General features: G+C 46.7%; 1 protein-coding gene across 2 annotated transcripts in view; it reads left to right on the top strand.

Annotated features, from left to right (window-relative positions):
- The window catches only part of ASIC2 (acid sensing ion channel subunit 2), a 1,063,183-nt gene that overhangs the window by 956,864 nt on the left and 81,714 nt on the right, over positions 1-24,605 (top strand). For both annotated transcript variants that reach the window (XM_064367696.1, XM_012449248.3), the window contains exon 2: positions 15,969-16,119. In XM_064367696.1, the coding sequence (XP_064223766.1) occupies positions 15,969-16,119 (151 nt within the window). The remainder of the gene's footprint in view (positions 1-15,968; positions 16,120-24,605) is intronic.

The raw sequence follows: 24,605 nt of genomic DNA, 5'->3' as shown, positions 1-24,605 counted from the left end.
TCCATTGCTGAGAAATATTAGTGCATATTTTTTCTTGCTGTCCGCTATTCTGCATCATGGGAGGCAGAGCTCCCAGGGCTTCTTAATCAGACAGACCAGGGTTGAGATCCTACATCTGCTTCTGACTTGCTGCACAATGTTAGAAGAGTTGCTTAGCCTCTCGTGGATTCTGCCACTGCTTCTCTAGCAACAAGAGTAATAGTAGGGTTGCTAAGAGGTTCGCCGGACATGTTATATAAGTCTCAATTATCCTTCCGGAAAAGATTTGCAGCAGTTACCAAGGACCTCCAAAAGGACTCACCAGGCAGACTTTTACCTCCCTGGCATCCCAGAAGAACAGAACGAACAGTGCGGGAGCTACCACTTTAGCATAGAACTCACATTTATTTAGTTTAGTTTAGTTGTTTAGTTTAGTGTTTTAGACAGTCTTGCTCTGTCACCCAGGCTGGAAATGCAGTGGTGCGATCTTGGCTCACTGCAACCTCTGCCTCCTGAGTTCAAGCGATTTTCCTGCCTCAGCCTCCTAAGTAGCTAGGACTAGTGGTACACATCACCATGCCCGGCTAATTTTTTGTATTTTTAGTGGAGACCGGGTATCACCATTTTGTCCAGGCTGGTCTTGAACTCCTGACCTCAAGTGATCTGCCCACCTCAGCCTACCAAAGTTCTGGGATTACGGGCCTGAGTCACCACGCCTGGCCAGAACTGACATTTGATCCTTCAAACAAGCCCTCAGAACTTGTGGTCTCCATGGCAACTCTGTGAGGCAGGTGTGGCCCGACCATTTGACACATAACAAAGTAGAGTCACAGAGACAGAAGTGGAGGAGCCTGGACTTCATTTCCGTGTAACGCTGAGAAGTATTATCCACATTCTTCAGATGAGGAAACAGGTCAGAGAAAATAAGTAACTGACCCAAGGTCACATGTCTCAGGCCCTGTAGAACTAGGTTTCACACTTGGATCTGTCCCAGTTAAAAAAAAAAACAAACAAACAAACAAAAGCCTGTGCTCTTTCTCTACTCCTGCTTGCACTTCATGACTCCGTGATGCCTCTGCAAGTAACTCACCTTTTTTGAACCCTAATTTCCTCATCTGTAAATGGGACAGTTGTATCTATTTTGCCAGTTTGTTGTGAGAGCAAGTTGTCACTCACTTTCATCACATCTGCCTCTACTCCTGTCTTCATCTGACTTTGTCCTGAGCAGGAGCTGGATAAGATGCAAAATTTAAGGAGGCATCCACTCTCAGGTTAACAAGTGCAACGTCCGAAATCATGGCTTCCTTAAATTTCATGCCCTAGGTCTTCCTTTGCCCAATCCTAGTCCTGGTCCTGATCCAGAGATCCGGAGGGGAGATAGGGGTGTGAAGAGAACAGGTGAACCGATATGAAAGCAGAAAACAGGCCCTGCCACAAAGGCCCACAGCTCAACAAGAACAATAGGCTGGAACAGGTGGACCTTGCTTTATGTAATTATGCTGGAGAGTTGCATTCTGTAAGTTAATGTGCACGAATCCGTGATGATATTACAGCTGCTTTATCTCCCTGATGATCTTAAGCTGCTTTATCTTCATTTCTTACAGCTCATGAACTACCTGAGGGTAATGTCCATGTCTTATTTATCTTTGTATTCCCAGGACCTAGCATGGTATTTGACATGTAATAGTTGCTCATTAGATGTTGAATGAACTAAAAATGTTTTGCCTTTCATTCTGAAAGCCTCTAATCATCTTAGGTCCTTTGATATTTAGTTCGCAATTCAAGGAACTATGGCACAATGAAAACTACACTCCCCTGGGATTCTAGTCCCCCAGGATGAGACAGTAAGTCATGAGGATACTCAATAAATATTAGCCCAACTTAAAAAGCTAGTAAGGGCCGGGCGCGGTGGCTCAAGCCTGTAATCCCAGCACTTTGGGAGGCCGAGGCGGGTGGATCACGAGGTCAAGAGATCGAGACCATCCTGGTCAACATGGTGAAACCCCGTCTCTACTAATACAAAAAATTAGCTGGGCACGGTGGCGCGTGCCTGTAATCCCAGCTACTCAGGAGGCTGAGGCAGGAGAATTGCCTGAACCCAGGAGGCGGAGATTGCGGTGAGCCGAGATCGCGCCATTGCGCTCCAGCCTGGGTATCAAGAGTGAAACTCCGTCTCAAAAAAAAAAAAAAAAAAAAAAAGCTAGTAAGTGGCAAAATCATGCTCTGATTCCAAAGCCTATGCTCTCTCTTCTGTGATACAAAGGCCAAGTCTAAGCAATTTTGTCAAATATGCAAGGTACTACCTCTGCCTCTGTCACTCATGAGTCTCTTCTACCCAAGCCCCCAAGCTGTGACCCTCATATTGCCCTGTGGTAGGGGTCCCCAACCCCCAAGCCACAGACTAGTACCAGCCCAGTCTGTTAGGAACTGGGCCACACAGCAGGAGGTGAGCTGTGGGTAAGCCAGCCAAGCTTCACCTGTATTTACAGCCACTCCCCATTGCTTGCATTACTGCCTGACGCAGCCTCCTCTTAGATCAGCAGCAGCATTCGATTCTCATAGGAGCGCGAACCCAATTGTGAACTGTGCATGTGAGGGATCTGGGCTGCGTGCTCCTTATGAGAATCTAATACCTGATGATCTGTCACTGTCTCCCGTTGCCCCCAGATGGGACTGTCTAGTTGCAGGAAAACAAACTCAGGGCTCCCACTGATTCTACAGTATGATGAGTTATACAATTACTTCTTTATATATTAAAATGTAATAATAATAGAAATAAAGTGCACAATAAATGTCATGTGCTTGAATCATCCCAAAACCATCACCCCCCTCCTCCCCAGTCCATGGAAAAATTGTCTTCCATGAAACCAGTCCCTGGTTTCCTGTGGTTTTCGTTTTCCTGTGGCTGTGCCCAGATCCCTTCTGGAATATTTCTTGGGTATTCTTGCAAAAGTCTGCCTCACTCTGACTGGCCATTTCTGCTCAGTTGAACTTCACTTTTCCTCCACCTTCCCAGCTCCTGTCCCAGGGGCTTGGGTGGACTTACTCCTCACACTGTGAGTGTGCTTTATGCCACTCATTCGAGAACCAGTCCCTGGTCCCAAAAAGGTTGGGGACCGCTGCCCTGTGGCATCTGCTCAAACCTTTCCCCACTTAAAGGCATTGCTTCTTTCTACAGAGACACTGGCACCACCAGTAGAACTTACTCTATTCTTCTGGTGCAAAAATGGCAAATAGGGTTTATCTCCCTTGCCAACTCCAATGGACCCATGGTAACAGCCAAAATTACTGGCCTGAAAACAACTGTGAGTCCCAGAGGGAAAGAGCATTGTGATCAAGCAATTATGTCTGTTACAGATCTAGAAAGGAGAATGGCATCATGCGTGCTGTATATCTCCCACCCAGGCCCTCATTTCACATGTCAGGAAAGCAATCCGATTAAACTACAGAAAACTTTTCATTTGTGAATCTGTGATGGCTTTGAACATTCATAATGTAAGCTTTGCTACTAAAATTACTTGCTACTCAATCTCCAAGACCAGCTGTGGGGAAGAACTAGCAGACAATGACATTCTCCGAGCAGTCCCTGGAAAAGCTGAAACATGACTTTAATAAGAAAACATGAGCTCAGTAAGAATGTGCTATGAGGATTTTAGTGTCGTATGGGTAGTTACCTATTTGACCTTTTCTTGATCAGCTTTTGGAATCAGTCTGCCTTGGGATTGTTTTCTGCCCTGCCATTAATGGAAACATCTGCTTTTCTTCTATAAACATCATAAACTATCATTTGGTTTCCACTGATGCATCACTTTCAATGCAGCCCTGTAGAATAACACAAAATTAACCAGGAACACAACACAATGCACTTCTGAGCCCCTCTTGTTCCCTCTCCCATTCCACACCTGCACAAAAGAAGGGATATTCCCAGCAGGTGTGTAATGAGGCAGGTGCAAGGAGTGACAGGTATCTGATCTCAGGGTTGGTCATCCAGGCATAAAGTACACTCACAGTTGTAGGAATAAGCCACCCAAGCCCCTGGGATAGGTGCTGGGAAGGTGGGGTGAAAGTGAAGTTCAGCTGAGCAGAAATAGCCAGTCAGAGTGATTCAGACTTTTGCAAGAATGCCCAAGAAACATTCCAGAAGGGATCTGGGCACAGCCACAGGAAAACCAAGCAGGCAGGCATTCCCATAAATTCAGCATGCAGCAGTTAGAAGCAGGAATAGGGTTGTAATCACAAGATTAGGCAAGCAACTGTTTTTTTAAAAAAAGCTTTTAATGGTAACCACTATTCTACTCTGTCTGAGTTCAATTTTTTTAGATTCCACATATATAAGTGAGATCATGTGGTATTTCTCTTTCTGTGCCTTGCTTATTTCACGTAGCATAATGTCTTATTTATCTAGATTTATCTATGTTGTTGCAAGTACAGAACTGTCTGCTTTTTAAAGGCTGAATAGTATTTCATTTAAAAAATGATGTAACCATTGATGGGCACTCAGGTTGCCCCTGTACAGCTATTGTACATAGTGCTTCAGGGAACATGGGAGTGCAGACATCTCTTCAACATATTGATTTTAATTCCCTTAGATATAAACCCAAAAGTGGGATTACTGGATCAGATGGGAATTCTATTTTTAGTTTTTTGAGAAAATGCCATACTGTTTTCTGAAATGGGCGTACGAACGTACATGCCCAGCAGCAGTGTACAAGTGTTCCCTTTTCTCTATGTCCTCATCGATACTTGTTATCTCCCATCTCTTTGATAATGGCCATCGTAACAGGTGTGAGGTGATTTCTCCTTGTGGCTTTCATTTGTGGCTTTTAGTTTTATCTATCTGTTGGTTACCAGAGGCTGGGGCGGAGCAGGGCGATGGACAGGGAGTGGGGAGACGTTGATCCAAGAGTGCAAAGTTTCAGTTAGACAGGAGGAACAAGCCCTGGTGCTCCGTTGCACAGCATGGTGACTATAGTTAATAATAGTGTACATTTCAAATTTGCCAAAAGAGGGGATTTCAAGTGTTCTCCATTTAGGATATTTAAACCACAAAGACATGAAAGTATGTGAGGGGATGAAAGCGTTAATTAGCCTGATTTGATCATTGCACCGTTTGCATACATGTATCGAAACATCACTTTATACCTAATAAATTTATCAATTAAAAAATAAAACCAAAAAAATCCAGTATTAAAAAGAAACTTCTCACAAGAACCATGAACCCAGAAATCACATCCCATAGGAGCTCAGATATCAGAGTTCAGGTGCAGAATCCCTATTAATGATAATATTATTAGCTAGTTTTATTAAGTGAGTACCCTCTGCCAGGCACTTCGAATCCATCAAGTCGTGAGTAATCAGAACATAAACTAGAATGTGCTCCACCGAATGTGGGCAGCCTTGGGGCCACATCCCAGTGTGTCTGGGCTGCTGTACTGTGAACACCCCTGACTCCAGTCTGCTGTGCCTGGAAACTGGAACAGGCGGGGGCTGCAGGAAGCATGTCAGTAGGGTTGGAAGTAGGCAGTGGAGACAGCAGAGATGGGAATGGGAGCAGACTGTGGATGGTTTGTGGCCACACATTCTCCCTCACTCTTTCCTGGGTTCTTGCCCTCCTAAAAGCAGAGAACTCCTCCTGGGTTCTGCTCCCTACATCTGGTGGCAACCAAGTGGGTGCTTGTCACAGTCAGCCTTGGCTCACTACAAATGTGCTTTCTCTTATTTAATCTACTTGCTTGGCTGTAGTTTCCTAGGTGTGGTCCAGTGACATGTTGGCAGTGGGCAGATCAGAGAGCCAGCCTTGGGGAGATCTCTGAGGCTGACAGTTTCTCTTGGAGAGAATCATATGCTAACTCCTCTCAGTCACTGAGTCTCTGTCTTAATACTTATCCATTCGGTGAAAGATAAGCTCCGTTATTTATTGTGCACAGTGCCTGGAAGGTAGTAGGTATGCAGCCGGAATAATCTGGTGCGTGTTCTTCCACAATTCTGCCTGCCTCTTAGTAGAGCCCATAGTTTTCTACCTGAAGGTGTGAGGTTCCAATGTGAAGAGAGCCGGGATGAGGAGCAGTAGGTGGGGCTCAGCAGGCAGCCAGAAGCAGGGACTGGCACCAATGGCCTTTCTGAAAGCTTTAGCATGGCCCTGCTAAGACGAGGAGCCAGTCTAGGGGATCTGTCTCAACCTGCTAAATACCACTGCTGTCACCACCGCTGTCCCTAGGGAAAATTTCACAACATTTCTCCATGCCCCCTCAACCACCATCCCGCCATCGCTGCCCACCAGGCAGCTTCCTTCTGTGTACTCCCACACTGCCTGGCACCACCCAGTACCTGTCTTCAGGGCCACCCTCCCCACTGCATGGTTCCTAAAAGGTAGACTGTCAGTATCCCCAAGGCCTGATGTGGTGCCTAGAATACAAGAGATGCTCTATAAATGTCACTAAATGAATGAACGAGAGAGCCACAGGCATGTTCCAGGATGGAACAACATCTCAGATTCAACATTCACAGCCAAATAGCAACTCTTTTCCTCCCTAGCTCCTGCAGGGCTTATGCAGGATCCAAGCCATAAGCAGGAATACTTCCTGCCTGGGCTGAGCCTTTTTGTTTTTCTGCAGAGATCTCTAAGTCCCATTATACCCCTTTTGATTTTTACAACAGCTCCATTGGAAGGTGTTCTCACCTGCATTGCTGAGATGTGCATTCCAGATCCAAAAAGATGAAATGACCTCCCCAAATCAGTGGCAGAGCCAGGATTCAAAACCAGGGCTGCCTGGTCCCCAATTCCATATTAGCTTCTGTCTTTCATGCAAACCTCCCATTAAGTACCTTCTGTATACCAGGTACCAGGTCAGGCCCTGGGAACACAGAGATGAAAATGCCACAACCCTACCGTCTACAGAAGACTGACAGTAGAGACCTCAGAAGAGAGAGCAAGCAACCTCTGTCATTGTGTCCCATTTGAAATTTCCATCAAACCCAGAAATGCTTGTCAACCTTCCTCCCTCAACCAGCCAAGCTGCGGTCCAACACACAAGGCTTCTGGTTCCTCACCTTCCACTTCATCATCTCAAGTCGGACCCAATTTGGGATTCTCAGATGAGTGGTCAGGAGAGACGCACCAGCAGAGGCCCAGCGTTTTGAATGCCTTTCCAGGTGAACGACTGGAGTACCTTCAGGCTTCCCCTCTGCCTCTGTGAGTCATCTGCCAGGAGAACGCATGTGCCCACAGAATTGAAGGAGAACACTCAGATTTTCCCGTTGTTCCCCTTCCTGTTGTTTTCCCAACCAACAGACAGATTTGCAGGCGCCTGATGCTCTTTTTCCTGCATGGCATTCACACATCTCTTCCTGCACTGTCTGAAGCTCTCTGGACAGCTGCCCAGCAGAAAAGGCCCTGGCTGTGCTTCAGGCTTGGAGGCAGGAGGCAAGAAGGCCTCTGCCTCTTAGTGAAAGCAGCACAGGAAATGTCACATCGCAGCAGATGGGCCCCAGGATATGGAGAAGGGGGAGTCACATTACCATATCATACATCCAAATAATGCTAAACCTTATTCCAGCAACCCCTACATAAGAAAGGAAAAATCAGGCAAACTACTCTTTAGCTGTAGGAACTTGGGCTAGGTATGTAGCCTCCCAGAGCCTCAGCTTTCACATCTGTAAGCTGGGAAGAATAACACCTACTTCCAAGGGCTTTGTGAGCCTCAACAGAGAGTGTTCAAAGCAATCAGCACAGTGCCCACTCATGCTCCATGATTGCTTTCCTTCTCTTTCTCCCCAGAAAAAGTAGCCTCTCTAAGGAGAATGATATTAATGATGTCCTGAAAGACATGGTGGCCTCCTGATTGAGAAGGGCAGAGGGGCTGCACTGTGGTCACATTTGCCTCATCTCCTTTATTCTCAGGAACAGTACCTGCCACATGGAGATGCTCACATGAGTATTTGTTGAAATCACTTTTTTAAACTCATTGTGAGAAAAAGCACAGTCATGCAGCACTTCCCAGAACATAATCGGTGGTCAAAAAAAAATCCCATTTCAGGAACACGTGAATGAACAAGCAGATTTTTTAATAAGATCCAGTCTTTACCTTCAAAGAGCTAACCATCTACAGCAGCCTCCTTGCTAATAAGTCCCTCTGGCTGCATTTAATTGACAAGCACCTTAATTGCAACTTCAGAAAACAAAAGGCAGGTTCGTTTTGTTTACTAGAAGCCCGGTAACCCATTTGACAGACTTTCTCACTTCCCAATTGTGTGAAATGTATTTGAGGAGTTTGAAAGAGAAAAACAAAACAAAAAATAAATAAATGGCTAGCTTTAACAAGCACATTATTTTGAAAACAGTCTAATAAGAAATTTCAGTAACTCAGAAGAAAGGGGAATTGACTCAGGGTAAAGAAAAAAAGCTGTTTTAGAGGCATTTTGGAGCAGTGCAATTTCATTTCCTTCAAGTATAATAAGCAAGAAGAGATGAGAAACCCATCACCCAGGAGAAGCCCTAGAGGTCAGGATTAATGAATAGGTTAGAAGGTCTGATGCTTGCAGGACCAGCTGTGTGCTGGTAAGCACATGTTTCGACAGTCCTTAAGGGGACTTATACATAATTTACTTTCTTAAGTAGGTACATGGTGTAGAAATGTTGTTTGCACTATTAATTGGACCAGAAAACCATGTCTTCACAGGTATTAGCTATTCCTAACCCCTCCCACCAAGGGCTCCACTTTGCATTTCCTGATCTCTGTAAGGCGGAATGCCCCAACAGATCACACCAAGCCCAGATGCTGGCATTGAGGCTTGGCAGCAGCTGCCAATCTTACTCTTATGCCTGTATGCAATGCTCCGAGAAAAGGATCCTAGCCATTATCTCCAAGCCCTGGAATGTGCATACAGAAGGCTTCGAGGAAGAGCAGGGGTTCAAGACACGGCGCCCAGGTCAGATCTCTACTCTGCCCCCAGGTTAGCTGTGTGACAAGTCACTGCATATCTCTGAATCTTAGACTCCCCAGCTGCAAAATGAGAAGTTTAGAGGGGAAGACTCTTGGTGTCTGGCACTTTACTCAGATTCCTCTGACTCTGAGATGTGCCTTTCCCGCTACCTGGTGGGACAGCCCTAATGTCAGCAAAGCACCAACCTCCCTAGTCTGCCAGGAACAAAGCAGGCTGGGAGAGGGGCAAGGGTATGAGCCATGGCTATGAGGAATGGGGGCAAAGAGTATAGACTTTGGAATTAGGCCAAGAGTGATTTCACCCTGGCTTCTCCAGCTCTGTGACCTGGCTTAGCCTCTCTGGGCCTCCATTTCCTTGTCTGTAAAATGGGGATGATAATATCATCTTCACAGGGCTGTTGCAAAAATTAATGACAGCAGATATAAAGTGACTAGCACTGAAGGCGCTCCAGGGAGGGCAGCAAAGCCAGCTGTGATTTCAGAGCTACTTTAAGAGTTACTGGAAAACCAGTGAGACTCCCTCCTTATTCTATACCTCTACATTTCTTTTATTTAGAATGTGCCAACTTCAGATTGGTGGTATCCACTGTACCAATAACTAGCTACAATTCAGTTGCTGGAACTCATATGTAGATTTTCAAAGTGGGTTGTATGCATGGAAGCATCTCCCTCTCTACAGAACTCCTTGGCCCCAGTAATCTCATTGGCTGCCCTGGGCTTCCAGCGGCAGGCTTAACATCATTAGGGAATAGACAGTCAGGGGCATGTGGCTGTTTTCTTCCCCTCTAACTACTTTAAGATGAGCTTGGTATTATGTGGACATAAGCAGAGAGCACGGGAACCCCCAAACCCCCATTCTTCAATTCATCCCTGTCTTCATAAATAACTCATCTCTCTTCTGCTGAAAAGTAAACACATAGTACTTCCCTCTAGTATGAAAGTCAAGATGTCTATTATGTAACCTTCCAAACGAATCCACCACATGACGTGATTATCTTGCCCAATTTGCAAAAGAGAACACTGGAATTGAGAATGGCCATAGATTGACTGGCTATCCATGAGCTGCCTTTAGCCTACTGTCCCTTCCTTTTAACTTCTCTGATGGGAAGGTCTCACTCATGAGTCTCAGCTCTGCTACCCCTTGGCTTGTGATCTTAATCAGCCTCAGATTCTCCAACTGTGGATGTGAATATAAAATGCCCCTGCATCAGGGTGGTTGGGACCATAATCAAGAATGAGGCAGTGGGCACAGTGGCTCATGCCTGTAATCCTAGCACTTTGGGAGGCTGAGGCAGATGGATCCCTGAGATCAGGAGTTCAAGACCAGCCAGGCCAACATGGTAAAACCCCATCTCTAATAAAAATACAAAAATTAGGCAGGCATGGTGGCACATGCCCATAATCCCAACTACTACTCAGGAGGCTGAGGCAAGAGAATCTTTTGACCCCAGGAGGCAGAGGTTGCAGTGAGCCGAGATCACACCACTGCACTCTAACCTGGGTAACAGGGTGAGACTGTCTCAAAAAAAAAAAAGAAGAAGAAGAAGAATGAGAGGCCAGCACTGTGGCTCATGCCTGTAATTCCACTGTTTGAGGAAGCCAAGGTGGGATGATTGCTTGAGCCCAGGAGTTTGAGACCAGCCTGGGCAACATAGTGAAACCCTCATCTCCACAAAGAAAATGTTAAAAATTCCCCAGGCATGGTGATGTGCACCTGTAGTCCTAACTACTCAAGAGGCTGAGGTGGGAGGATTGCTTGAGCCCAGGAGTTTGAGATTACAGTAAACCGTGATCTTGCCACTACACTCCAGCCTGGGTTATAAAGCAAGGCCCTGGCTAAAAAAAAAAAAAAAAAAAAAAAAGCTCAAAGTAGAAGCTCAGGAATTGTTAGTTTCCTTTCCTCCCCCTTCAAAGGGCCATTGCGAAAGTTGAAGTTCTATGTACATGCAATCTCAGTCTCTAAACATAACACACCATGCAAGCATTAGCAATGAAAATGATAGTTGTAGGGCTTATTTTTATCTCAGGAGCCCGCCCTCCCCCCGCTCCATTCCTGAAGATCCAGGCTTGAAACATGCATCTTTCTTAATTCATAATTAATTCTTACAGACCAATCCAACTAAGTGGAATTCTAGACTCTCAGCAACCCGGCAAATCCAGCCCTGCCATCCACAATGGGCCTGTGAGTACTTACCGGGAAAGCAGAGAAATGCCTGGCAGAATAGCAGGTCTGAAAGAGCAGCGAGCTCAACCTGACAGTCTGGACTTAAATAAATTATATTTTCTGGCTGGGGGCGATCAGGCATAAATTTGAAGCGTGTGTCCTTACACGTCATGATGCCCCAAAATGCGAAAAGAGCTGCATCTTGTTCCAAGTTTGTAGGAAATTGCGTTGTGTGTAAATAGTTCTCTGGCCTTTGATGTTAAGCAGAGAGGAAAATAATCCTCTGAAAAAAGCCAGGCAGGAGCGGCAGTCTCAGTGGCCCAGGCTGGGAGGGCAGCAAAGACATGCAGCCAGGGAACAGACGCTTTGCTTTCCCTGAGCCTCCCCGCCGGCACCTAGGAAGGTAAACTGTCCCCAGTCATCTTAGTTCCTAAAAGGATTATTTCCTCTAATGCCTTCATGGAGACACAAGCAAAATCGCTTAGGTCCAATTAGGTGGGAAGTGAGACGGCTCCAGTAGAGAACGGGAGGGAAGGGGAGCTGGGCAAGATGTCAGCATGAGCTCCAGCCAGAACCAGGTGAGGCCAGCCAACACAGAAGGGCACTTCCCAGAGATGCACAAGGAGATGCGTGGCAGCAGCACCTTAACTCTCATTCATTCATTCATTCACTCAATCATTCAACAAACACAGTCCCTGCCCTCTCAAAGCTGACAGTCTGGTAGGAAACACATCCAATAAATAATCACGTAAATAACCATCTAGTTACACACTTTGATAGACGCTACAATGGAAAAATGTAAGAGGTATGAGGTTGTAAGACAATAAGTCCTGATTTGAATGAAGGCTGGGAGCCTAGGGCAGCCAAGCATCTCTCTGAGAAAGTGGCTTTCAAGCTGAGGCCTCATCAGGAGGAGTTGTTGGCCAGGCAAAGGATGCCAGAAGATTCTAGGCAGAGAATGCTCTAGGCATGTGAAAATGCCTGGCAGGGAAGAGCTTGCTGCACTTCCTGGGAACTGAAGAGGCCAGCATGTTTCAAGCCCATGAGAGCAGGGAGAGACTGTGCCAGGGGCTCAACCATACAAGGCCCCAGTGGGGACTGGGGGCTTTATCCTAAATGCAACAGGAAGTCACACAAGGATTTTAGACCTCCTCCTGGTGGTCTTGACTTGATAAAAAATTCAGCCATCATAGATTGTTACTTGGCCACCTCTCTGATTTGGCTGCAATCACCCTCTGGCTCCCCACCCCTGCTACTCTGGTGACCGCCACCCCTGATCAAGCTCTAACCTATGTCAGCTCACACCTGGCACATTTGTGAACATGCCCCAGCATACTGCCCCCAGGAGAAGGAGCAGGAAAAATCACATTGACACCAAGGGCAGCTGTAGGAGCTGCTACCTGGGCTAGGATGGGTACCAGCCCTGGCAAGGAGGCAGTCAAGGATAGGGAACAAGTCTCTACTCACTCCCACTACAAGGACCTGTCTGCTCCCTCTTTTACAGGAAAGCCTTCCATTCATGAGGCTTCCATTCCCACTGTATCTGCTCAGAGCAGACACTCAGTCAATGATCAGTTGAAGTTCAGAGATGGGGGGACCTTAGCCCTCCCCTAGACCCTCCATCTCTTTTTGTAAGTGGAAAAACTGAGCGAGACTGGTATAAAGGAAGGAAAGAGTCCCATTTGGAAACTTTCTTGCTGTATAACCTTTAGCAAGTCATTTCTTCTCTCCTGAGTCTCTGTTTCCTAATATGTAAAGTAAGGTGGATTAACAAGATGATCTCTAAGACGCTTTTCAGTTCTCACACTTTGTCACCATCTTCAGATGCTTGGGGAGGGTCAACACCTTCACCAGTGGCACCGGGCATGCTTGGACAGGGCCAAGCTCACAGCTGATTTCAGGAGCCCACACCACTCTCTCACCCCAGCCCAGTATTCTGAAGTTCAAGGACCAAAAGGTGAAGGAGTTGGAATTTGCAATAATCTGATGCTAAGCTGAAATTTACTTTTGCTTGCAAATCCCTTCATACAGATAGGCAAATTAGTATTAGAAGCAATTTTGAAGAGACAGAGACGATATTTAGAGTGTCTACAAAGAAAAGCTCTATTTGAGCACCCCAAAGTCATTCCAGATGTGTGCAACCCCTTACAATGGATGTGCTAACTATGAAATGCTCTTATCTGTTCATTACGGTGATCCCCAAGAACACGTCTCCAAGGGATAAGTTCATTTGCCAAGTTCAATTGTTATATGCAGTAGTGATAATAAAACTTGGTTCTTTGAAAAATCATGTTTTCTTTGGACTTTGCATTAATTCCAGCCGTTCTCCTCTGCCATGAAGCTGAAAGAGTAGGGCTTGGCTGTCCTGAAATAGTGCAGCTGACCAGGGACTCAGAGCTGTTTTGTGTAGTGGAGAAAAACATAGAATCTGATGTTTCGCTAACGCTTCCTGTAGGTCTTGAAGGCGAGCAGCAGAGCTTGTACTTTTTTGCAATTGTCATAATTCTTGCACATAGTAGGAGCATATCCATATGAATATTGATAGATTGATGGAAAAAGCAAGGCAGAAAGGAGCAGTATGTGGCTAGGAAATGTCCCAATGACAAAAACCCTCATGTCCCTCCCAGGACAGCACAGCAGAAAGAGCACATGTGTTAGAACCAGACAGATGTAAATTTGAATCTCAGTTTTTCTGCTACTAGCTGTGTGACCTTAGGCAAATCACTTAACCTCTCTGGGCCTTGGTGTCCTCCTCCCGCACAATAGGTGAAGCAATAACCACCAATGGTCACAGTTGTAAGAGTTAAATGAGATAACATAGATAAGCATCTAGCACAGTTCCTGGCACATGATAGAGGCCTCTCTTCCTTTCTTTTATCTAGCCATCAAGATTTACATAAGAAGAAAGGCAGCCTCCCACAGTCACCTCTGTTATTTTCTTGCCTGTGCACTGAAAGCTGGGAAGCCAAAGAGCCTCCCTGTGGCCTCCATGCTGTAGGATGGGACGGTGCAGTGGAGCGTGCTCAGGAAAGCGGCCCAGACCCAAATCTCTATGGCTGCAGAAATCCAATACAGTCAGCCTGGCTCTCTGCCAGCCAATTTTGCCAGATGTAATTTGGCTTCAGCTTGAGGTTCCAAAGCAGTTATATAATCATCATAACCCATAGCATTTGTAGAAAGCTTTTACAGTTTTAAAGCACTTTTGCATGCATTACCTCATTTGATCCTCTCAATAACCTTGAGAGGTAGAAAAGCCAAAGACTAGAACCCCCATTTTATAGATGGAGACATTGAGGCTGGGAGGGTTTATTTGGTTCACTTAACGTCACACTACTAAGAAGTGGCCATGTCAAAACTTGGACAAAGATCTCTACATTCCTTTCCCTGGGCTTTTCTATACCATCACGCTGCCTCTTTGTAATCACACTTTCATCAAGCAAAAGTTGACTGAGCCTCTATTGTGTGCCAGCAATGTACTAAGTGCCTGGATTCAGAAATGAGAGCCAGAGTCAAATTCAAGGGAGATGCAAGACCAACTACTCAGTGAGTGCCATGCGATGGGTGCTGTGATGAAGGAGCAAGGGGAGTGAGTAACCCAACTTGGTCCAGGGTCTCAGGAGGGCTTACTGGAGAAGGAAATGCATTGATCTGGTCTTAGAGTCCAGCTAGAGGTTGTCCAGGCAGAGAGGGAAGTAAGAGGAGTTACTGATGGCAGAAGCAGCAAGTGGAAAGCCACAAGTGGTGTGAAACAGCAGCATATGACCCGGGGCTGTTGCAAGTTGTTTGGTCTGGCTCTACCCACTCACCTACTCACTCATTCATTCATTCAACCTGTATTTCTGGAGCACCCCATGTGCCAGGCACTATGCTAGCTGCTGGGGATAGATACATCATGAGTAAGCAGACATAGTCCCTGAGCCCCTGGAGTCTACCTTCCAGTGGATGCTGCTGGACTCGGGCGGGAAGCAGCAGAGTGGAAGGAGGAGGAATAGGTGGAGGGCATGGCAGAAGACTGGGCATGCAGGTCTGAATTCTAGCCTAAAGAGCATTGGGGGCCCTGATGGATTTTCAGCACAGGATTAATGTGATAGGGTTTGCATTTGAAAGTGACCCACAGTCACCTTAGAGGATGGGCTGGAGAAGGTCATCTGGAATCCTGAAGTCCAGCCAGGAAACCGGAGTGATTCAGGCAAAAAATGCTTGGGTCCTAAATTCCAGCAGTAAAGAAGACAAAAGGCTAAATTCCAGACAGATATAGAGATTATTGATAGGTTGTGCTGGCTGATTGGTCCTCAGGGTAAGGAATAAGAAGAGTGGGCAGAAACTCTGAGTGCCTGGCTTGAGCCCCTTGGCAGATGGCGTGCTGCTCCCTGGGACAGAAGTGCAAGAGAATTGTCCAGTGGGATGAGGAAGCTAAGGAAGAAGTTCATTTCCCTCTGGACAAGCTGAGTGCCCAAGGTTTGCTGGAAGCATACCTCGAAGGTATGCTTATAAGACAATGAGTGAGACCAGTGTGTCTGGAGGCCAGAAGGGAGCTCAGCATTGGAGGTGTGGATTGAAGGGTCAGGAGTTTACAGATGATATTTAATGCCTGGAAGTGAATAGGACTTCCCAGGGGTAGTGCTCAGAGGAAGAAGAGACCAAATCCTACTGCAACAAACCCCAAAGATTATCCAGATTTGCTCTTTGATGCCAGAATTTCACTTGGTAAAAGTCAGGCGCATGGCCAGGGTAAAAAAAAATCACTGGCCCCCAAGAGGGGTAATGGTGACGGGCTGTGGGGACTCTGACCTGCTGTCAGATTTCTGGGGTCTCGCCAATCTCTGGACCCCCATCTGAAGTTACCCATGTGCTTCTCTCTCTCTCTCTCTTCTCTCCTTCAGGTGTTTACAAAATATGGGAAGTGTTACATGTTTAACTCAGGAGAGGATGGCAAACCTCTGCTCACCACAGTCAAGGGGGGGACAGGCAACGGGCTGGAGATCATGCTGGACATTCAGCAGGATGAGTACCTGCCCATCTGGGGAGAGACAGGTGAGCTGGGCACAGGGACGGGCACTGGGTGATGGTGGAGGGTTGCAGGCCTGACTCTGAAAGGCTGGTGGGCTGTCTTGGCCCAGCCGGTGAGGGACTGCTCTCCAGCAAGGGGCTGGTGACATGCTGCTAAATCATAAAGATGTCCCTGGCTTGGGCTGGGATGCCCTGGTTTTCTCACATTTCACTCTATGGGAGAGGGATAGGCAACGGGAATATTGGAGAGGGAAGGTAGGTAGGGGGAGGGAAGGCATGGGGGAAGGTTTGAAGTAGCAGGTGTGGTTGGGCAGGTGAGTGGATTGATTTCAGGAGAGGAAGAAAGGATGGAACAGCCTCTTCCTCTCAGTCATCCTGAATATCCCGACTCAGTTAGGAGATCTAAAGGGAAAGCAGCCTGCTGCCCACTGGGGGAAGCTGGAGGGGCTGGAAACTGTTGGAATACCAAAGGACATGGGCTCAGGGACTTGGCACCATGCCTGTATGAGCCCCTGGGGCACCCATGTGTATAGACCCTAAAGCTTATTTCATGCATTCATTTATGCATTCATTTCTTCAGCAAACTATTCCTTAACCGTGTATGCTACCTCAGGCTTTGCACTCAAGTAAGGACATTATGGTGAAAAAGATCAAGTCCTTGATCACAGCCCAGAGGAGCAGACACAATCACAGGAGACAGGGTCAGGGAAAGCACCGAGGGCATTTGAGCAGGGTCTTGAGATGGTCTTGGGTCATCCAAATGGGCCTGATGTAATTATAAAAGTCTTTATAAGAGGGGCTCAGGAAGGTCAGACAGAGGAGAAGGCAGTGTGAAGACAGAGGCAAAGACTGGAGTGATGCAGCCACAAGCCAAGGAGTGTCAGCAGCCTCTAGAATTTCACCAGGAAGAGAAGGTAAAGAGGTGTGCAAGAGTGGGAACCGTGGATCGAAGGGAGACCCAAAGTAAGATTAATGCTGTGTTCAGGGCATAACAGGAAGGATTCCAGAGGTGGCTCAAGAGAGGAACGTGAGGAGCAGCCTGAAGGGGAGCAGGAGGGGAGAGAACATTCCAGCAGGAGGGAGGTCCTGAGCCCTCATGTTGGGGCTGAGGAAGGCGTGGAGGCCAAGCAGCCCAGCCCCCACCTCTTACCACCCCTGTGCTTTGAGCCCATTGACTTTGGACTCTAGAGTCTGGCACTCACCATACCCAAGCTTATCAGGCTGCTGAGGCAGCGAGGGTTCCAACCCAGGATGACTGACTGTAGACTCCAGGCTCTCTCCCACTGCCCCTCTCTCAGGAACATCCTGATGCAGGGAAGAGTGTAGCCATTTAACTCCCATCACAGCCAGTCCTCTGCTCCTTCAACTGAAAGATAAAGTGGCCACACACACATCACTGCCCCAGTGCCGTCTGGCAGCTTACCTCAGGTGCCATGGCACCCCAAGCCCCATCAGCCACTCACTGAGGAGATGCTTTGTTGAGCCTGTGTATTCAATGACCCTCCAGATGAAGAGGGATGAAGGTTTGTGCCCTTGCTGATTTCTGGCATCTCTGAGGGCTGGTGGACAGGGCCTACATTTCCAGGGCATCCTGAGACCAGCCCAGGCCCGAGACTGTGGAGGCCTGTAGACAACCCTGGATCCAGGGCATAGTCTTGGTCCCCAAAGAGAGGCCCTTCTTGCAAACACCAGAACATATTTGATCATCTAATCACATGTGGAAGAAGAGAGAAGTAAGAAAATAAAATGAGTCATGGAGACCCCACACTCAAAGCCTAAACAGAAGTCATTTATGTCCTTTCATGGTAATAGTAGGTTTCCCAGTCTGTTATCTTGATTCAGGAGCAAAAGCACATGTACACACATGCACACATGCGCACACACACACACACGCACGCACACGTACTTTCGGTGCCAGGCCCCCATCACAGACATCCTCACAAAGTACAGTTCTCTGTGGGATATGGTCTTGGTCTGAGCACTGGCTGCAGGCTACAAGGCTACCCAAGAAGTCTGTATTCTGCCTCCCAAAGCCATAGACAATGAGAAGGAAAGAACCTCTGAGATCATCTATTCCAGCCAACCTTCTCTTCCCCTGATGCCTGGCTTGAAGCAATGACATCTTTGAAATCATTACCAAGAAACACATGCGAACCAAGATTGTTCTGACTCAAGCTTTTGGACCCTCAGTCAACCTGACTGGACGATGAGCTATACCAATTCAGGAAAAAAAAAATCATAATCTTGTCTAAAGACTTGTCACATGCTAACACTGTGCAGGTCATCATCAGCAGTGCAGGAGATAGGAGACAAAGACCCCACCTTTCAGGATCATATTATCTCACTGGGGCCACCACATATGTGCACAGGTTCTGCAAGAGAACTCCAGTTTCATTCCTGCTGAGAGTTTGAGTTATCCCTAGGAGACGGACCAGTACACTCAGTGAGACAATTTCCTTTGAGGCTGGGAAGCTGGGGAAGCAGGCTGTGTGAAGAATGGGTTTGAAGCAGGGGCAGGGCAATGGATGGGGCAGAAGAAACAGGTTAGAGAAAAATCCGATCGGTGCCATCCTATAGACCTTTCTGGGCTAGTGAAAATGTCTGTCTGCCCCATCCAATACATTAGCCACTAGCCCCTTGTGGCAATTGAGTATTTGCAAGGTGGCTAGGAGAGTGAGGAGTTGAATTTTCTTATTTCAATAGGTTTTTGAGGAACAGGTGGTGTTTGCTTACATGAGCAAGTTCTTTAGTGGTGATTGCCGAGATTTTGCTGCACCCTTCACCCGAGCAGTGTACACTGTACCCAATGTGTCATCTTTCATCCCTCACCCCACACCCACCCTCTTCTCCACATCCCCAAAGTGCACTGTATCATTCTTGTGCCTTTGCAGAGGAATTGAATTTTTAATATAATTTCATTTTTATTCATTTAAGTTAGAGAGCCACAGAGGGCTAGTGGCCACCATATTGGAGAGCTGTCAGTATATTGGAAAACAGCTTCTGATAACTAAAGTTGACTTCATGGATTTTGGCCTTTGCAGCCACCTTCCATATTCCTGGGGTCATAATATTCCATATTCCTGGCTTTCCCCTCACCATGACCTTGAGTTTCAGGCAGAACTCCTTGTCCTCATTTTCCAGAAAAGAAGGCTGAGGTTTGTTCACTTCCCCCAGGGCCCCTAGGCGGGCCCTTGAATTCGTGCATCAGAGCTCCCTCCATCGTACCTTTCTTCGTACCTCTTGGAGATGCTGGTCACCTCAAAGCTGCTTATTTCCTGGCCCAGTGGGAGGTGAGTCCCATGTGGGTGGGAGAGAAGTCAAGGCATCTGTTGAAGGACGGGAGGTGGGCTCTGGTAGGTGAGAGATGCTTATCTCTGAAGCCACCTGAGGAGGCGCAGACACATGTGGCTGCTTGGTCATTGATCCCGAGGATAATTGACACAGCCATTAGGAGGCAGCCTTCCTGATCTGCCGAACCATGTGGCCCCACAGATGCCATCTCACTTCCTTAACATTCCCACCTCTCAACCCCAGAGGAAGGAGGCCAGGCCCAGGAGTCCAGGAGATATTTGGGTGATGATGGAGATGAAAGGAATTGAAATATGCCTGTGGCAGTTTGATGTGTGCCCAGGCACTTTGATGATGGAGGCAGTGTAGGAAGACAGAGAAGATGGCATGACAAGGTCACGCAGACCCAAGACCACAGCCCAGCACTTCCTTTCCTAACTGTGTGACTAAGGCCAAGTGAGTGTGCCTGTTTCCTCATCTGTAAAATAGAGACAAATAAAGCCCATTGCCTTTACAGCATGACTGAAGGGCTCAAATGAGAGTTCTCTGCAAACTGTAAGCAATGAGAGGGTGATCATGCCCACCAGCAGGTGGGAAGACAGTCAAAAAGAACTCCAGAAGCGGAGGCTATTCCAAATATCCCACACCTGAGACAGGGCTTTGCAGCACCTCAACATCTGGAGCACCCATTCTGCTCAAAGAAGAGCCTCTGGAACACTTTTGCCTTGCCTTGTGGATGGCTTCACCTCTCAGCAGTGTGAGGAAGCAGCGAGGGAACCACTCTTCTGGGGATAATTCTCACTAACAGGAAGGACCTCTTGGGGAGGTGGTGATGGTATGGACCACCATCGACACAGAGGGCACCAGGGAGTAAGTTCACAAAAGGCACCCTCTGAGTAGACCCAGCCCCATGGGTTCATGCTTAGTGAGTAGACAGTGGCTCTATGAAAATTATCAAAAATGTTCCTTCCTCCAGGCTGACAATGCCCCACACCAGGGTGCTCACCTTGGTCACGCATCTTCATGAGGAGCACCCTGGCAATATGCCATTTTAAAGTAAGGGGGTTAGTTGCATGTGGTCCTAGAGAGTATGTCCCAAAATGAGCACTATGGAACATCAAGAGTTTGGGATATAACATGTTATATGAACGAAAAGGACCCGGGGCCCAAAAGGACTCTAGGGAATTCTTGTTTGAAAACATTAAACACATTTATTCATTGCAGGAATTCTTTAATATAATACATCATGAATCTCTAAGATAGGAATAGTGCATGCAGCATTTATTTCCCAAATGCCTTTGACCATGGAAATCTTCTTCTTCATGGAAGAGCTCACAAAATATACTTTTGAAAAAAGCTGTCCTAGACTGTAGAAGAGCATATTTCATGGCCAGGGTTTTCTAATGGAAATTAAATTGAAGGCAGAAGGGGAAGTTGTTAAAAATGAAATTCCGTGTAGATACCTCTAAGTAACTTCAAAGATAAAAGGAATAGGCAGTGGGTTATCTAGGTTGCACACGAGAAACCTGAATCAAACAAGCTTAGGCATAAAGGAAATTGTATTGTTCTCAGAATCCAAGGCAAGCTTCAACAACCAGCCAGTAGGAGGGCCAGGGGTGCAGCATCAGGAAGGAGGGGAACCCGAGGTTCCTAAACTCTCAGATCTCTCACTCCTCCTCTCTCTGAATCCCTTTCATTCTCTCACTAGAAACAGATTTATTTTTCCCACACACGTATTTTTTCACACATGGCTCCCAACAGATCCTGAGTTTTATATTTTACAGATCCTGCCCCCAGCAAGAGACTGTTTTGACTCTCACTGATGTCCTGTTTAGGAAAAAAAAAAAAAAAAAAACGCAGGAAGGGAATCATTGACTCAGCTCCAGTCAGTTACCTGCCCCTGGACCAATCAGCCATAGGCAGGGGTATTAGTTCACCTGAGGACCCTGTAATAGACCTAAGGAAGTTGAGCGGATGGTGGTTGGGGAAGGTGCTCCCAAGAGAACTGCTAAGCAGACAGCCCTGTGGATGGTCACACTGAGTGAGGTGGGGGTGAGGGTGAGAGTTGAGGGTGGGATACATCTGAGGAGACTGGAATCCGTGTACAGGGAGTTTTCTAACAAATTCTAAAAGGGTAGTTTCCAGTGTCAGTAAGACCACAAATACGACGCTCCCTTTCTCATCTCCTTCTATCCTTCATGCACTCCAATGAAATACACTTTTTTATCAAATATAATCTGCCTTGATTTCCCCAAATCCTAGTGTCTATTAGTGTTAACATGATAATATATCAAATATGCTTTTGAGCAAAGGTATTCTTTTTTTAAAGCTATGCTGTTCTGGGGTAAAGATTTGGACACCATCATCCCTCCAGCCTCCTCACCTCCTACTGCCCTCTCCTCGCCTTGTCAACCTGGCTCTAGTTGCGCAGGCTTCTCTGCTGCTTCTTGAACATTCCAGGAACAGCCTCACTTTGGGGCACCTGCATTTACTATTAACCTCTATGAGAATTCTCCTTGCTGACATATCCACATGCCTCACTCCCTCCCTGCATCAATTCTTCACTCAGATGTTGCCTTCTCAATGAGGTCTCCTCCGATTGCCCTGTTCAAAATTGCCACCCTTACCCCTACTCTTTATCCCTCATCCTTGGAAGCTTTGCTGCTTAGAAATCTCTTCTACCAGATACCCTAAACCATCTCTCTCAAGTTCCAAGTTCCATAGATCTCTAGGGCAGGGACAAAATGCCTCCGGTCTCTGCTAAAGCATAGCAAAAGTGACCTTTACTCCAGCTTTCAACAAGTTCCTCATCTGCATCTGAGACCACCTCAGCCTGGACTTCATTGTGAATATCACTATCAGCATTTTGGTCAAAGCCATTCAACAAGTCTAGGAATTTCCAAACGTTCCCACATCTTCCTGTCTTCTGAGCCCTTCAAGTCTCTAGGAAGTTCCAAAATTTCCCACATTTTCCTGTCTTCTTCTGAGCCCTCCGAACTTGTCCAACTTCTACCTGTTACCCAGTTCCAAAGTGGCTTCCATATTTTCAAGTATCTTTATAGCAGTGCCCCACTTTACCAGTGCCAATTTACTGTATTAATCCATTTTCATACTGCTATGAAGAAATACCCAAGACTGGGTAATTTGTAAGGAAAAAGAAGGTTAATGGACTCACAGCAACTTGGCTGGGGAGGCCTCACAATCCGCAATCATGGCAGAAGGCAAAGGAGGGGCAAAGGCACATCTTACATGGTGCAGGCAAGACAGCATGTGCAGGGAAACTGCCCTTTATAAAACCAACAGATCTCATGAGACTTATTCACTTTCACAAGAACAGCACAGGAAAACCTGCCCCCATGATTCAATTACCTTCCATGACACGTGGGGATTATGGGAGCTACAGTTCAAGATGAGATTTGGTGGGGACACAGCCGAACTGTATCTCCTTCATTTCCTTATTTGTTTTTTACTGTCTGCCCCTTCTACTAAACACAAGTCCCAAGAAGTCAGAGACGTGGGACTGTCTGGCTCACAGATAAGTATCAGGGCAGTACATATTTGTTGAGAGGAAAAAACGGTGCTGAAATTGTGTACACTGTCAGGGCCAGGGTGAGGGAGAAGCCCACATTAGTGAGTAGCCACTCTCTGCCATGAACCATCCCAATCATCTGCTAACAAGGTATTATCATCTTCATTGCAGGATGAGGACACAGAGCCCAGGGAGGCTGTAAGCTTCCCAAGGGCACATACCTAGTTAAGTAGTTGAACCAAGTTTAAAACCCACATCCAAACCCAAAAGGGATGCTCCCTCCACTAAATTCCTTTAGTGTTCACAATGTGGTCAAAAAAGCACTGCCATGAAAATAGCACAGGTAAAGAGGTTTAGGAAGCATCTCTGGAGAGAGAATGGCATATAATGATAGTCTGCTGCCATCCTCCTTGTCTATTTTTTCCTCTTTTCCCCTTCAAGAGCAGAGTCATTATACTGAATGAAAGCTTTAGCAGAGTCCCACGTAGAAAACAGACAAAAGCAGCCTGGCTCTGGTCCCACTGGAGATGGAAACCCCCGTTTGCTTTCTCCTTTGCTCCCTGTGATCAACCCTGAGACACCCCTGAGGATGCCCCATTTGAAAACCACTGGATGGGAAGGCAGATATCATTGGGAAAAAAAGTGCTGGTTGGTTCCATGGCTGTGTCCATCCCAGAGACCAACTCTAAGCACCCTTTTCCCTTTTCCTGGGGTGGCAAAAGCAGCTCATTTCTGCAGTGCGCCAGAGCTGCAGGGAAGTCAACATTTAGACTTCTGATTAAACACGGTAGGTTGAACATATGTGTTTATATGAGGCCCCCTTCCTAGACCCCACCTAAATGGCAATCAAAGGTTTTATTAATATATGTAAGTATAAACCCATAGGACAAAGAGGATGGGAGAAAAGACAACAGTAAGCAGATGCCAGCCAATTTTTGGAAGATGTAAAGCAGATGAATGAGTGGCAACTGACTTGGCAGATTAGACGAGGCTGAGGACTGAGGGCCTGCACTGGGGAAGCCAGCAAAAGCCAATAGACGTCGTCTGAGAACCCCTAGACAGGATCGAGAATTGGATGCATAAGATACTGCTGAAGACAGATTTGAGAGGTGTGGGTAAAAGCAGGAGGAAGAGGAGCTGAAAGTCTGTAAAAGGAACTATTAGGCCCCCCAGACATCCTCCCATGGCCAGAAGCAGCCACAGGCTCTGGGCCTGGGGAGATCAGGCACAGCTGAGGGCATGGGTGAGGTGCTATACAGAAAAACAAGGAGGTGAGGGAAATTCTACTTACTGAGTAGTGAGACCTTCAGCCAGATTAATTTACCCTACCCATACCTGAGCAGAAATTTGAGGGGATCCCTTCCTGGAGAAACTGACAAGCTCAAGAGAAAAGACCCAGACAACAACAGTGAGGAATCCTTAAAAGGTTGAGTTAGGTCACCCTAGAATGAAGTCCCTTGATGTGTGCCCCCTCAACACAAGGAAAGGCAATACAGCCTTTACGGACCTTTTACTCCTGAATGAACTGCCAAAGAGCCAGGCATTTGAGGGAAGCCACTAGAAGGCAAGGAACCCAAATCAAACCACAAAGAAACACTGAGGAAATAGAGACAATGGCTAACAGCACAAAATATAGAGCCAGGCTGTCTGGGTTCAAATCCCAGCTGTGACACTTACCAGCTGTGTGACCTGT

Source organism: Aotus nancymaae, unplaced genomic scaffold (genome assembly GCF_030222135.1).
Source record: "Aotus nancymaae isolate 86718 unplaced genomic scaffold, 86718_ANA_hifiasm-v0.15.2.pri h1tg000072l, whole genome shotgun sequence".
Taxonomy (NCBI): domain Eukaryota; kingdom Metazoa; phylum Chordata; class Mammalia; order Primates; family Aotidae; genus Aotus; species Aotus nancymaae.
This window is presented reverse-complemented; position numbering and strand designations above follow the sequence as displayed.